The following is a 15,229-nucleotide window of genomic DNA, read 5'->3' on the forward strand; positions in this document are numbered from 1 at the left end:
TGCAAATGTTGCTTTCAATTATCATATAAATAGTAAAAATCTTGATGTCATGAATGATCTTAAAATGTAATTCCGAACGTATTGAATCCGAAATTAATCAAAAGAAATTGTTTTTTAGCCTATCATATTTTTAGTAAAAGGAAATCCTTAAAACATAAGAACCAGTCCTCGAAACAACAAAACCCCAATCTCAAAATATGCTAAAACTCTAAAGCTAAATGGGTAATTATTCATCCAAGTCAAAGTAAACCAATGGTGGTGATGAACAGAGGCTTTGTTAAAGATAATAGCGAATGAGAATGATGTGGCATTTATTGGTTAGCAACTTAACCGAAAAGCACGAGAAGAATGAGCCACAGAATTACACAAAGGGCCATCTGTCATCTCATTCATATTACCGTCTTTTGTTTTCTTTGAACACAACAGCTCAGCTTCTCTGTCGGTTAGTTCATTTCTTCATCTTTCTCTTTAATTCAATCTCTATTCTTTTTTCTCCAATCTCTTCAATTATCCCTTTTATTTTAGGCATCTGTTCACCAGAGGAAACACAAACATTAACAAAATATTATTGATTTCCTTTGGGTTCATCAAAACCGGGTACGTTTCGTATGATGAAATTTGGTTTTTTTTTTTAATTTACGATGATCGGGCGTGTGATTTAAAAATAATCATCATCTTTATTGTTACTTTGGGTTTTATTTCTTTAAAGTTCGTGTCTTTTGTCTTAGCTAATATGTAAAAGTTGGGTATTAGTTGACTTTATGGTGTTGCCTATTGTGCAGTGATATCAGCAGAATGGCTAAAAGCAGCTTCAAAATTGAGCACGAATTTGGTATGTTACTGATGATCGTGTATTGGTATTAGTATCAACATTTCTGATCGATTTTGTTGATTTTAATTGATTGGCAGAGAAAAGGCGTGCGGAGGCTGCAAGAATCAGGGAAAAGTACCCAGATAGAATTCCTGTAAGAATTTATCTGTACCTTTGTCTTTCTTTCCCCCCCCCCCCCAATGTTTTGCTGATATTGAACTTGATTGTTCCAGTGTTTGTCTACACTTTGTGCATATAGTTTTGTATGCCTTTTTAATTTTTTAAGCTTGGATAAGAATTTTCTCTGGGTAGGAGTTTTGGTTCCATTGTATTAAGAACTAATTATGCCTTTGGGTAAGCTGCAGAGAAATATGCTCATACTTGGTATGTTTCATCGCTCAACTTTAGATTTTGGACTGTAAATCAGGCATTGCCTTTCCCCTTGCCCTTGATCGGTGAACTTAGAGTTTAAATACATGTTAATGCATGATCATTGTGGAAGACTTGCTGATGATATGTTGCTGCCTAACAATATCGATTTTGTTAATGCCAGTGATGTATTTCATTCAATTTTCATGAGGTATGACTTGTGGACTATAAGCCATAGTTGAACATTTGCTTTGGTAGGATTTTCATTACTGTCTGGACATTGTTGCATGTATAGAACAGATGTCATGTAAACTTTAAACAGCAGCACATGTAAGTGTGGAGTTGTGTGTGCCTTTATTCCGACCGGAACTAAATTATACAAAAGACTTTGTATTAAAACCTTGAACGATTAAATGGAGGCTACTTGAATTAGTTTATGGGTGTTTGGCATGTCATCCGTGTAGTATGAAAAAGTGAAATTTATAACTCTGTGGTTATCCTAATCTTGCTTCTATTGAAATTTGGTCGTGTGCCTTTCAGGTGATTGTGGAGAAGGCGGAGAGAAGCGACATACCTACCATTGACAAGAAGAAGTAAGCAACAGTCTCATGCCAAGTTTACTGAACATGTTCTTATTTTTTTTTCTTTTGGGGAAAAAGAAGAAAAAAATTCCTTATTACACCATTACTAGCCAATAGCCTCCAAGTGTATGGCTGTTGCATATTAAGTTCTTTCAATACAATTTTGGCATCCACTTTTAGGAACCACTAGTGTTACTTGACTCGACTTTATTAAATGATTTCCAGATACTTAGTTCCGGCTGACCTGACGGTGGGTCAGTTTGTGTATGTGATTCGGAAAAGAATTAGACTGAGTGCTGAAAAGGCTATCTTTATTTTTGTTGACAATGTCCTCCCCCCAACAGGTATTCATTCCACTTGGAAATTTTCTTCTATTTGAATAATTCTAAACGGCATTTCAATTCTGATCGCTGAAAATATATTATTGCAGGAGCAATAATGTCTACCATCTATGATGAAAAGAAAGATGAAGATGGGTTTCTGTATGTTACATACAGTGGGGAAAATACATTTGGAAGCAGCTGAGTTGATGCAGTGACTTTATTTACATGTTAATGTTGTGCTTCAATTAAATAACATTTGTGGCTTTATGTCTAACATGTGACCTTTCAGGCTTTTACTGGTATAGTTTCTCTGTATATAGATATTCTCAGCCGTCTAAAATATTAGACCAATGGTCAATTTGAAATTAATTGAATAAGTGTTATATATATTCCTCTATTTGGCATTATCAATCTGCAACATGATCTGTTGGTAAGGTTCTCAAGAGAATTGACAAATATTTTTGTAAAATTTCCCATGGATTGTTTCTATTCACGCCTTGGAGACAACGGAGGATGAGGTGTTCGAGGCTGCTTCTCTTTAACAAGGCACAGATATTGTCAACGCCCCATTGGAATCCCATAATGGGTTTTAACTTTTAACTTTATTAATCATGGAGTAACTATTTGGAACAAGAAGTTCAAATCTCGAAACATGAATGTTTGCTTTTGTAATTTCAACACCAATTCATCAAACTTAAACTTAGCTTAAAAAGGCGTCGTCTGGAGTTTCAGACCGGTGGGATACATCGGCCCTAGCCGTTGATGACTGTGGTGGACCATCCATGGTTTCGGCGGCCATGGAATGGAGAAGGGTCGCCGTGGAACTGAATGAATTACATGTCTGTGGCCGGTATTGAAGTTCGCAAAAAATATTTTTTTTTGAAAAAGGGTGTTATTTTGTTGAGTTGGGTTAGTATAATGTAGTATATGTTCAAAAAATAACTCTTAACCATTTAACATTGAATGTTCATACCCTTTGTATTCTTAGTAGTTGAACCATAGATCTCTAGATATAACAACAATTTCTGTACCACCAAATGATGATTATTCATATGTTTCAAACCTGTCTTTTTTTGTTAAAAAATTGACGATTATTTGGGTTGAACGTTAACTTGCTAATTAAGATATTATAAAATTATATTTTAATGGTGTCTATTGGTATTGTTGTTGTTTTCAAACATTGGCTCGATAATATAATATTTCAAGCACTAGATTGACTATATATTATAAACAGTATATCCATGAAATATAACTCAAACAATTTTGTAATCAAATTTTATCATATCTTAATCAACATGGTTACGTCTAGCTCAGGCGATCATAAATTTTTTAACGAAAAAATATGAGTTTGAAACATATGAATAGTCATATGATTATTTTGTAATTTTTAATAGTCAATGAACTTAATAAAGCAATACTCTATAATCCAAACCACTTTATAATTTTTAATAGTCAGGAATTCAATAGACCAATTGTAACATCCCAAACTATGGGTTAGTGACTAAATGGTAAAGTTTCATAAATTTGGTGATTAAAGTAGAAGAATGGATTAGTTCAATGATTTATCTGGAAATAAATCCTAAAATGTGTTAGTAATTATCAAATGAAGTAGAGGGCAAAATGGTCATTTGACTAATAAATGAATCAAAAATAGATATGATAAGGATATATATGTTAGAGGGGATAAGGATGAAGAGATATTATCTTCATCTTCTTCTTCTTCTTCTTCATGTACGAGAGAGAGAAGAGCCAAGCTTGCAAAGGTAAGATTCCTTGTTAGCTGATTATTTGTTAATTTTAAGAGTGAGTTTTGATCATTAGGTAATACTTAAGCTTATGGAAAGCTTAAGTTGTTCTAAAATCAAAAGATAAAGAAGTTATGAAAGATTAAAGAAAATGAGTTTTTAAAGGAAATTCTGGAAAAGAGTTAGTAAGTGAATTTTGAGAAGGAATTTGACTTGTCATCAATCTAATTAAGGAATATGGAGTGTTAGAATTAGATTTAAAACATGTTAAAAATCTGGTATGATTCTTGAAGTTAATAAAGATGAGAGAAATATTAAGGTTTAAGATGAAATAAATGAGTATATATTGGTTTAAGTATGTGCACTAGAGTTAAGAAGGAAAAAGGGGATGAAGCATGAATGATTTAATCCAAAATGAATGAATTTTTGGGTTCAAAAAGAGGTTCTGGGCAGAGTGCATCGATGCACATTCATAGTGCATCGATGCATCAAGATTAAAACCCAGAAATCGTTTGAAGATGTATCAATTCACAGGAAGTGCATCGATGCACTCTTTTAAAATAAATACATCGAATGCAATTCGTGCATCGATGCATAAGTAGTGTATCGATGCATCCCAGTAATAATACAACATCGAATGCATTTTATGCACCGATGCATCAGTAGTGCATCGATGCATACCTTCATTAAAAGATGAAATTGCCTTTTCTCTTAGTCTAAAGAGTGAACCATTAGAGTATATTAGTTATAATACTAATATAGATATATATGTATGATGATGTAGATATAGAACGTGATCCCGTTCCGGATCAATTAAAGGATTATAATCGAATCAAAGCAAAGCTAAGGTGAGTGCAATTTAAATTGTGCTTATGTTATTGAATGAACATTGGCTTGCGATGAGCCAATGATAGAGTTACTATGGTAAGAAGCAACTTCTAAAATGTTATGTGATTACTATGTGTGCATTAGTACATAGAAATGGATGGATGATATGTTACATAAGTTACATGCTTACGTGAAAATGCAACATATGATATATGTTACTCGACATGACATGCATGGTTATATGAACATATGAGAAATGATATGAGTCATATGAAACGATCTACGTGAATACATGTGATATGATATGTGATATGAGAACATGACATGAGCTACATGATCACAAGAGAAATGACATGAGTACATGAACATATAAAATCTAAGAATAATGCCCATAGTATACGATATGAGAACTATAGGTGTAATTGGCATGCCAAGAGTCGAGGGTATAATAGTCCTTTGGGACGTAGTCCTTCGGGATGTAGGAGTCCTACGGGACATAGATAATAGTCCTTCGGGACGAATACTGAACTAAGGTTCGGTGCCTTATGAGGGAATTGATACGAGCTGTGGTGACATCATTAGTGCACAACCTCAATGCACTCACATACCTTTATTCTCAATAATATACATGGGCAATTGAAATACAAACTTTAAAGTGAAAGTGGTACAAGAAGGTAAGTTTCGTATGTGCATGATATGATTAGATATGTTATCGTGTAATAGATATATGCATATTGAAATGTCATGATTAAATATTGAGAATGCATATTCATAAGATGAAATAGGTATTGATTGGAAGAATGTATGGTATTATATGATGATATATGTGCATGAGTATATTTATTACGTAAAAATGCATATGACAAATATGTTAATGATAATGATAATATTTGTACATGTATGTGTTTTGTTATACGAAATGTTCTATTGTTTTTATTATATGTTTATATGCCTCACTAAGTCAATGACTTAGCGTGTAAGTGATTTACACGTAGGTATGGAGAAGAGTAAAGAGCAATGTGGAGTAAGATAGGTCAGTTCTCCTTACTCAATGTCAGATCAGAAAAGAGGTGATTAATATGTACTTTAATAAATAAAGTTCTAGTTAGCATGTATTCAAAAAGATATATTGTATAAGCTCTGAATAGTTTTGTAATCGTTTTGAATAAGTTAAATGTTATAAAAGTTTTTAAATTACTCACTATTTTATACGAATAAAAGTTTGAAAAGTCAATGTGACACCTCAGACTTGTATTCGGGTCAGATATGAGTTAGGGGTGTTACATTTAATGGTATCAGAGCTACGGTTTAGCCGATTCTAGGCTTAAATCGAAGTCAGAAGTGTTTTAAAAAGTATACATGCCAACTCAAAGTGAAAAATTATGATATGATAGTGTAAGGAGTATGATGTCTTGTTAATAAAAATAGATTATTATGTGATAATAGAAGTATGATAATAAGAGCTTCGAAAGAAGTGAAAGGTAATAAACTTGAAGGAAATAGCATTCACCTGCCCTGGCCAGGCATGGAGAAGAACGAACACCTCAAGAAGTGCATGTATAAAATTTGGAAAATTATTCTTCATGTTGAAGAATGTTCTGATGTGTTTTCAATTTATACTTCTTTAACTCATAGAATGAATGTATCAAATTAGTTGATAAAGTTGCGAGCACCCAAGTTCAAGGGTGGATTTGAGGAAGGTTCTATTGTTATAGACCTTTGGTTGAATGATATGATAGAAGGTTTTCATTTCTTTAAAGTGGAGATGTTGAATTGAGTAGTTTTGTTACTACTTTGGTAAGTTAGAGTATGGTGGACAATTGTCATCATAATAACGTTAAAAGATTAAATGATGTGATTAGAATTGTATAAGAGTTCAAGAATAAGTGCATTGATGACCAGTTTATAAGACAGATGAAACTGGAATACACGAGCTTGAAACAAGGGAATTACACCTTGTATGAGTATGATTATAAGTTTATTAAGCTAAGTAGAATTGTTGCTGAGTTAATTCCGACTGAAAATGATACATGTGATTTGTTGTTTAGGACTTGCGCCTTAAATTAAAAGAGTGTTACTGGTTTTAAATTTGTTATCGTTTCAAGAAATGGTTAATTGTGTTAAAGCTTTAAAGAAAAGATCTAAGAACGAAAAGTTTGGAGAATAAAAATCTCATATGATTAAGAGAATTGGTGCTTCATAGAGTTCAGTACCATCAAAGCGAGGTAGAGATTCTGGTTTTTAACTTCAGATAAGGTATGAATTAGTTGTATTCTGTGCCAGAGAATCAAATCTGATGAGAGTCAGACAGACTCAATTAGTATGGTCTGGTACTGAAAGATTAAACAATGATTTAATTGATAATAAACCAAGGTTAAAGACAACCTTTGTGAATTAGATTAAAAGTTCTGTTAGAGTTATGAAAATTGAAGCGGGAAAAGTATTATAAAGGGGTGAGATGATTATTGAGATTTGGTAATTGTTGAAATAATTCCAATTACAAAGAATGTATATGAATGGTTAGATGAAGGTTTTCACTTTAGATTAGAAGAATCGATGTTGATTAACAGAGTTATGAAGTTGAAGTATATTAAGTTAATGGATTAGAAGCTGATGAAGGAAAATACAATTATAAGAGATAGTAAAGAATGAGGTTATGTATAAGTGAAGTTGGTTATTAACGTTATAAAGAGGTGATAAAGATATGATTTGTATATAAGAAGATTTTGATAATGAAAGGATAAATGGATAAATAAATGAAAAGATGGTGTTTAAAGGATTAAATATGATAAAGGGTTATAAGGAAGTGCAGATTATAAGTTTGATTAGAAGTAAGAAAAGTATGTAAGGTTATATGAAGAGATTATGTGTATCGTAATACAGACAAGGATGAAAGAATTAGTAAAAGTTTGGATTATAGTGAATTAATTAGAAAATGAGGAAATAAATCAATTGATTGATTTTTGATTTTGAGTGATAAGAATTGATGCTACTGTCTGCATGATAAGTAACATTATATGAATGAAATCAGAGTTATGAATTTGAAACAAAGGGATGATATTGTGTATAAGAAAGAGTGTGGAGATGATAAGGATTTGTACTTTAGAATGAAAGAGTTAGCGTTGACTAACAAGATTTTGTGATGAAATTGTATTATATATAGTTGTATGTTTTGATTACGTAAATGTGATATAGTGAATGAAGTGAGGATTCGTATGGAAGTGTAAATGATAAGTTCGATATAGAAACACGAAAAGTGTGCAAGGTGATGTGAAAATATTGTTTGACTCATTAAAGTATATGTTTAATCACAATTGAAGAAGATTTAAAGTTGTGTTTTGGTCAAATGATGACGAAATACAAGTTTGGTATGGTTATAAGGTAATTAGAGAGTTATGAAGAAATAGATGGATTTATGATATAGAGTGATGAGATGGACGTTACTGTCAACGTGATGAGTGACATTATATGGAATTTTAGAAAGGTCAAAGGAAAAATGCATAATCGAATGAGAGAAAAGACAACAAATGGATTGGTATTACTGGTTATTATTTATATGATAAGCAACAGAAGATGAATGTATAAACGAAAAAGATAGTTGGAAAACTAAAGGATTGAAAAGTAAGTTTCTGATGATGACAAGAAAGAATAAGTCAGGGAAGCAACATAAGAACATTAGAAGATATGTTCTTATTGAGATGTGCAGTGAAAATTCGAGGACAAATTTTCTTATAAGAAGGGGAGAGTTGTAACATCCCAAACTATGGGTTAGTGATTAAATGGTGAAGTTTCAGAAATTTGGTGATTAAAGTAGAAGAATGGATTAGTTCAATGATTTATCTGGAAATAAATCCTAAAAGTTGTTAGTAATTATCAAATGAAGTAGAGGGCAAAATGGTCATTTGACTAATGAATGAATCAAAAATAGATATGATAAGGATATATATGTTAGAGGGGATAAGGATGAAGAGATATTCTCTTCATCATCTTCTTCTTCTTCTTCATGTACGAGAGAGAGAAGAGCCAAGCTTGCAAAGGTAAGATTCCTTGTTAGCTGATTATTTGTTAATTTTAAGAGTGGGTTTTGATCATTAGGTAATACTTAAGCTTATGGAAAGCTTAAGTTGTTCTAAAATCAAAAGATAAAGAAGTTATGAAAGATTAAAGAAAATGAGTTTTTAAAGGAAATTTTGGAAAAGAGTTAGTAAGTGAATTTTGAGAAGGAATTTGACTTGTCATCAATCTAATTAAGGAATATGGAGTGTTAGAATTAGATTTAAAACATGTTAAAAATCTGGTATGATTCTTGAAGTTAATAAAGATGAGAGAATATTAAGGTTTAAGATGAAATAAATGAGTATATATTGGTTTAAGTATGTGTACTAGAGTTAAGAAGGAAAAAAGGGATGAAACATGAATGATTTAATCCAAAATAAATGAATTTTTGGGTTCGAAAAGAGGTTCTGGACAGAGTGCATCGATGCACATTCATAGTGCATCGATGCATCAAGGTTAAAACCCCAGAAATCGTTTGAAGGTGTATCGATGCACAGGAAGTGCATCGATGCACTCTTTTAAAATAAATACATCGAATGCAATTCGTGCATCGATGCATAAGTAGTGCATCGATGCATCCCAGTAATAATACAACATCGAATGCATTTTATGCACCGATGCATCAGTAGTGCATCGATGCATACCTTCATTAAAAGATGAAATTGCCTTTTCTCTTAGTCTAAAGAGTGAACCATTAGAGTATATTAGTTATAATACTAATATAGATCTATGTATGATGATGTAGATATAGAACGTGATCCCGTTCCGGATCAATTGAAGGATTATAATCGAATCAAAGCAAAGCTAAGGTGAGTGCAATTTAAATTGTGTTTATGTTATTAAATGAACATTGGCTTGCGATGAGTCAATGATAGAGTTACTATGGTAAGAAGTAACTTCTAAAATGTTATGTGATTACTATGTGTGCATTAGTACATAGAAATGGATGGATGATATGTTACATAAGTTACATGCTTACGTGAAAATGCAACATATGATATATGTTACTCGACATGACATGCATGGTTATATGAACATATGAGAACTGATATGAGTCATATGAAACGATCTAAGTGAATACATGTGATATGATATGTGATATGAGAACATGACATTAGCTACATGATCACAAGAGAAATGACATGAGTACATGAACATATAAAATCTAAGAATAATGCCCATAGTATACGATATGAGAACTATAGGTGTAATTGGCATGCCAAGAGTCGAGGGTATACTAGTCTTTCGGGACGTAGTCCTTCGGGATGTAGGAGTCCTACGGGACATAGATAATAGTCCTTCGAGACGAATACTGAACTAAGGTTCGGTGCCCCATGAGGGAATTGATACGAGCTGTGGTGACAGCATTAGTGCACAACCTCAATGCACTCACATACCTCTATTCTCAATAATATACATGGGCAATTGAAATACAAACTTTAAAGTGAAAGTGGTACAAGAAGGTAAGTTTCGTATGTGCATGATATGATTAGATATGTTATCGTGTAATAGATATATGCATATTGAAATGTCATGATCAAATATTGAGAATGCATATTCATAAGATGAAATAGGTATTGATTGGAAGAATGTATGATATTATATGATGATATATGTGCATGAGTATATTTATTACATAAAAATGCATATGACAAATATGTTAATGATAATATTTGTGTATGATGTTTTGTTATATGAAATGTTCTATTGTTTTTATTATATGTTTATATGCCTCACTAAGTCAACGACTTAGCGTGTAAGTGATTTACACGTAGGTATGGAGAAGAGTAAAGAGTGATGTGGAGTAAGACAGGTCAGTTCTCCTTACTCAATGTCAGATCAGAAAAGAGGTGATTAATATGTACTTTAATATATAAAGTTATACTTGGCATGTATTCAAAAAGATATATTGTATAAGCTCTGAATAGTTTTGTAATCGTTTTGAATAAGTTAAATGTTATAAAAGTTTTTAAATTACTCACTATTTTATACGAATAAAAGTTTGAAAAGTCAATGTGACACCTCGGACTTGTATTCGGGTCGGATATGAGTTAGGGGTGTTACACCAATGTAGTATAATCGAGTATTATTTGTGTATTTTACCCTTTGAAAAATCATTAATTTTTAAAAAAATTCCCGACGGTACTTTTCTCAGCTTCTCATGTATATAATTTTCCCTGGTGAGGAGACAATTGATGGGAATTTGGTGAAAAGGAGATGAGGGAGGCGACGCATATCTCATCTTCCTTTCTTACCTCTTCTCATCTATGCATCTGCATGTTCTTAAACACATCCTCTTTAACCTGCATTTAGTGCTCTTACTACGTATTCCACCATACACTGCAAACAGGTTTCATCATTGCTTCTAATTTCAAGCTATTTCCCTTAACATGTCAATCACTTCTTGTTTAAAGGAACAACATGCAGAGGGTTATTGTTTAATGACATTAATAGTCTTATCATGGCATTTGCATTGGATAAATGGTTATTTTATAACAATATATAAGTATAATAATCATTTTATAACTTTTAAAATTTTAATAATAAAAATGTTATTTTAATGATGATTTATATTTTCCCTCAAAATATAACTTAAAAAGCTTACCGATGTGAGTCTTAACCAACAACACAAAGGATGAGCCATAAATCATGGAAGACCTATGTGCTTATTTGCAATTCAATTTGGACAGCTAAAGGCAGGTTTCTGAAGAAAAACAGAAGTTTATTAAAAAAAAAGTTGGGCTTCAATAAGGCCATTGAGGGTTCACGGAAAACCTAAACTCCACTTAAATACCTCTTTTTGCCAAGATGACCGCATATATTTATTATTATTTTATTTTTAATTACTTGCATCTAATTTAATGATCAGTTAATTTCCAGATATGGTAAGGAAGATAATCCTTTCAACTAGGTTTGCTCCATTCACAATATTATTTTTAATCTGTGATATTGTTTAAAAAATCAGATGTTTCATCCTATTAGACCAATTAATTATTGATATATTTACGATTGTCTTTTGACTCTTGTTCTATTACTTTATTTCATTCATGACTGATTCTAATCATACATTTGGATCCTTAATGTTCATTTCTGATTGTCTTTCTCAAATGTGGAGAAAACTAGACAGTTGCATGCAGCTGCTCCAAATGGATTGGAATTGCTTCATAACTCAACTGTACGTGGGAGTAGGTTTGGTTTAGCATTTCATCGCTTCCTTTCCATTGCAGCAAACCCAATTCTTCCTTCTGCATCTCTTTGAGTTATCCGATGAGACTACACTTTGCACACTATTACAACCTGCACCCTACAAAAATATACTGCAAATCTATAACTAATGAAATTTCATGTCAATCTTCCCTATTTTTCAAGTTTTCTCATACTTTTGTTTAGTTTAGAGTTTTTCTTTTTCAAATTAAAAAAAAAATAAATAAAGACTTTGTTGAGCCTTTCTATAATTTTACGTGTAAGAAAAGAAGAAGAAGAAAACTTTAAGTTTTATTTTATGAAAACACTGTTTGTATTTGTATGGAAATTAAAGATTAAACCATGAAGAGTGTGTTTGGATTTGAGGTGTAGATTTATTTTTATCAAGGTTTTTAAAATGATAAAAATAAATTGATTTAATAGTGTTTAAGCCCCTAAAACTTTTAAAATATTAAGACATAATAATAAATTTATCATTCATATTCTTTTAATAGTAAGAACTTTAAAAATATAAATATATATCATACACATGAATATTATGTTTCAGTATCTTTGACTCAGTACAAACGGAGTAGCTCATGCCTTGGTAAAATACTCTTTGGATTTTGATTCGAATATATATTCTGAGTTTGATTTTCCCTATTCTATTTCAAGCATTGTTCTTCATATGGCGATTTTTGATTAATTAATATAATATTCCATTTTTCAAAGAACAAAATATTCAATCAATTGAACTAATCGATTGTTTGTTAGGTTTGGTAAAGGCAATGAAACCAAAGGAAAAGAAAGAGCAACAAATGAAATAAACATTGGAATTGAAAGATAAAAGTAGGATTAAGTTTTGAGCAGTTGAAGCACTTTTATGACATATAAGGCTAATATTCAGCAGCATAAAAGCCTTCATCTTCATAAGAGTTCTTCGTAGTAGCCACGTTGGCTCTTCATGAAACGTCGAAAACATTAAATCTGCATATCAAAATCCCTCCTCATAATCACTACTAACATAAGCTGCGAAACCCAAACTTTCAGACAGTCTTCTAAAGACAAACATATCATGAAAATAATAAATAAATTACCCTAAATAAACCCAAGAACAAGGAAAAACCCTAGCAGTAGTTTTCACTTGTTTGATAAGGGGCGACACCCATGTTGTTTGCAGCAAAGAACCCGTCTTTCATCATGCCCACTAAAAAAAACATTTAAAATTATTTGAAGTAAATAATAATAAAAGAAATGTTGAAGAGAGTAATGGAATCTTGAGATCTTACATTCTTGGCTGCAGCACTGAAGGCCTCTCTATGACTAATATCAGGATTCCCAGCTTTGATGCGTTGGATTTCGTCCCTGCACAGATGATTTGATTTGATACATGTAAAGATCACCCATTGTTTCCAGTTCTAATCACTTTGATTAAACCAAAATAATCAAGATTAACTACGCATTACTTGATGAAGCAGTTGTAGGCGGATGGGACTCGCTGTCTCTTCTCCGGAGCTGGACATAATAAAAACAGACAAACAATGAGACATGTAACATTAAAATCACCTCGCTGACTTTTTTTGGTAACATTCTGTCTTTCATTCCCTCTCCCTCTCTCTCTCTCTTCATCATCACCTCATCATCATCTCTCACACAGTTACAGATCTATCTATCTTTTGCATGGATTCTTCTTTTACCATCTCTCTTTCTTAATCAATTTCAGGCAAAAAAATGGACAACAGTGATAGTTAGTAGTGTCTTGAATGCTAAGGTTTGATGAAAATGTTGGAGATAATGAACTTTGTAAAGATTTGTCTTGAAAGCATACTATAGAGCCCTAGGACTTTGCTGTGGAATAGATAAGAGATGGCATTAAATATCCTTTAAAAAAGGTGGGTGTTAAAGAAGAAATATTTGGAAATGTATGGACTCAGGGCATAGGGTTCTTAACCAAGAAGCTTTGACTTGTCAAAAAAAAAGAAGACCCAAATCGATTTGAGTGGCTAATTAAGTTTCTAATTTTCTAGCTACTGAAAAGTAGATGAAAAGCATAATCATTAAATGTTGAAGAATCTCACGTCTGTTGACTACTGGAGGTTTGCAGATATCTTCAACTCCTCCATGAACAGCAGGCATAATAGATTCATTAATCTGGTTTGGTTGATTGATCACCATATTCGGTGTTGCACTGCTTCGGATATCCTCCTGCCATTTACATATACATATGTAAAATAGTAAATCAAATGTAACCCTAATTTGTGGAGAAGTGAAGATATATGTATACCAAGAGACTCTGAGGAGTGAAGAAAGAATGGCCAAGGTGAAGCTGATTAGCCGTAGGAAGAAGCAAACCAAGCATGTTGACGGACAAAAGATTGGTGCAGTGGCCGCATCGAACCGTGACAGTCTTGAACAAGCTGGTGCAAGGAACACTCACCTGAGAAACATTACAAAAACAATTGTAAAACAACTAACTAAAACACCCAGGAAAAGGGTTTTGAGGAAGTAAGAAGAAACGAACAGAAAACGGTACAGCGAGAACAGTGTCACAAAAGTTGCAATGGACGTAACAGAGCTGATCGGAAGGAGAGAGGTGGTCCGGTGAAAAAGTAGCTGATGAAGACGACATCCTTTTGTTAATTTTCTTTTTCTGATGACGAAGATTTTGATTGATAAATGGATATATAGATTGACTGATCCTCTTGAATGTTGTTGAGTTTCAAAGAAGAGGATTGAGGAAAAGATAGTGAAAGAGGGATACTACTAATATACTAGGAGATGTAACAGAGCCAGAAAGTGTTTTTCAAATGCTTCTCATTTGTACATGGTTGTAGTTTCAACAGTCATTCGAACAGGTTATGGATGTAGATATTAAACAGGACCCGACCCGGTAGGCTAAATTTAAAAAAATGGAAATAATAAAGGGGTTTAGGTCAAAAGGGAAGAGAAAAATGAATGGTTGGCATTCCCAATGGATGTGTGCTTGTGTTAGAGAAGAAAGGGACGTGTGCATGCATGGTAGTGAATAGCTTTGGCTCTTTCGCCTGTTGTTTTCACAGTTAAGATTAAAGACACCTCGGTTCTCCACAATTCCATGGGTGCCTTCAGCCCGACCACACAATTTATCATCCCTCTTTTTGTCTAAATAAAGCTCTATTCCATTCAATTATAATACGAATCAATAAAATAGTACGAAAAATTTACTACAAATTAAGTTATACCGAACAAATGTTTGATCGTAAAATATAATAACGAGAAGGATGTAATCATATCATATGTAAGCCCAATCACTTCTTTTTACTAAATAATATTAACTATCAAATCGAAAGCGTA

The 15,229-nt window shown here is 32.5% G+C and overlaps 2 protein-coding genes across 4 annotated transcripts; one reads left to right on the forward strand and one right to left on the reverse strand.

Moving 5' to 3' along the window:
• Positions 1 to 278: 278 nt before the first annotated feature.
• Positions 279 to 2,458, forward strand: LOC120189140 (autophagy-related protein 8f-like). 3 transcript variants are annotated; one of them, XM_039192473.1, is made up of 7 exons: positions 279 to 442; positions 526 to 597; positions 783 to 832; positions 910 to 965; positions 1,721 to 1,773; positions 1,987 to 2,105; positions 2,192 to 2,458. In XM_039192473.1, the coding sequence occupies exons 1-7, from the start codon at positions 294 to 296 to the stop codon at positions 2,284 to 2,286; spliced, it is 594 nt and encodes a 197-aa protein (XP_039048404.1). In that variant the 5' UTR covers positions 279 to 293; the 3' UTR covers positions 2,287 to 2,458. The 3 variants fall into 3 exon arrangements, with proteins under 3 accessions (XP_039048404.1, XP_039048405.1, XP_039048406.1); XM_039192474.1 differs by having other exon boundaries at positions 541 to 597; XM_039192475.1 differs by lacking the exon at positions 526 to 597.
• A 10,645-nt stretch (positions 2,459 to 13,103) lies between these two features.
• LOC120188589 (axial regulator YABBY 1-like) lies at positions 13,104 to 14,805 on the reverse strand. Its single transcript, XM_039191982.1, has 5 exons — positions 14,430 to 14,805; positions 14,181 to 14,333; positions 13,975 to 14,101; positions 13,363 to 13,411; positions 13,104 to 13,261 (listed from the first exon to the last, which is right to left on the reverse strand). Exons 1-5 carry the CDS (start codon positions 14,523 to 14,525, stop codon positions 13,123 to 13,125), a joined length of 564 nt encoding a protein of 187 aa, XP_039047913.1. The 5' UTR covers positions 14,526 to 14,805; the 3' UTR covers positions 13,104 to 13,122.
• Between the last annotated feature and the right edge of the window lie 424 nt (positions 14,806 to 15,229).

The sequence above is a fragment of the Hibiscus syriacus genome, unplaced genomic scaffold (assembly GCF_006381635.1).
Source record: "Hibiscus syriacus cultivar Baekdansim isolate YM2019G1 unplaced genomic scaffold, ASM638163v2 tig00116951_pilon, whole genome shotgun sequence".
Taxonomy (NCBI): domain Eukaryota; kingdom Viridiplantae; phylum Streptophyta; class Magnoliopsida; order Malvales; family Malvaceae; genus Hibiscus; species Hibiscus syriacus.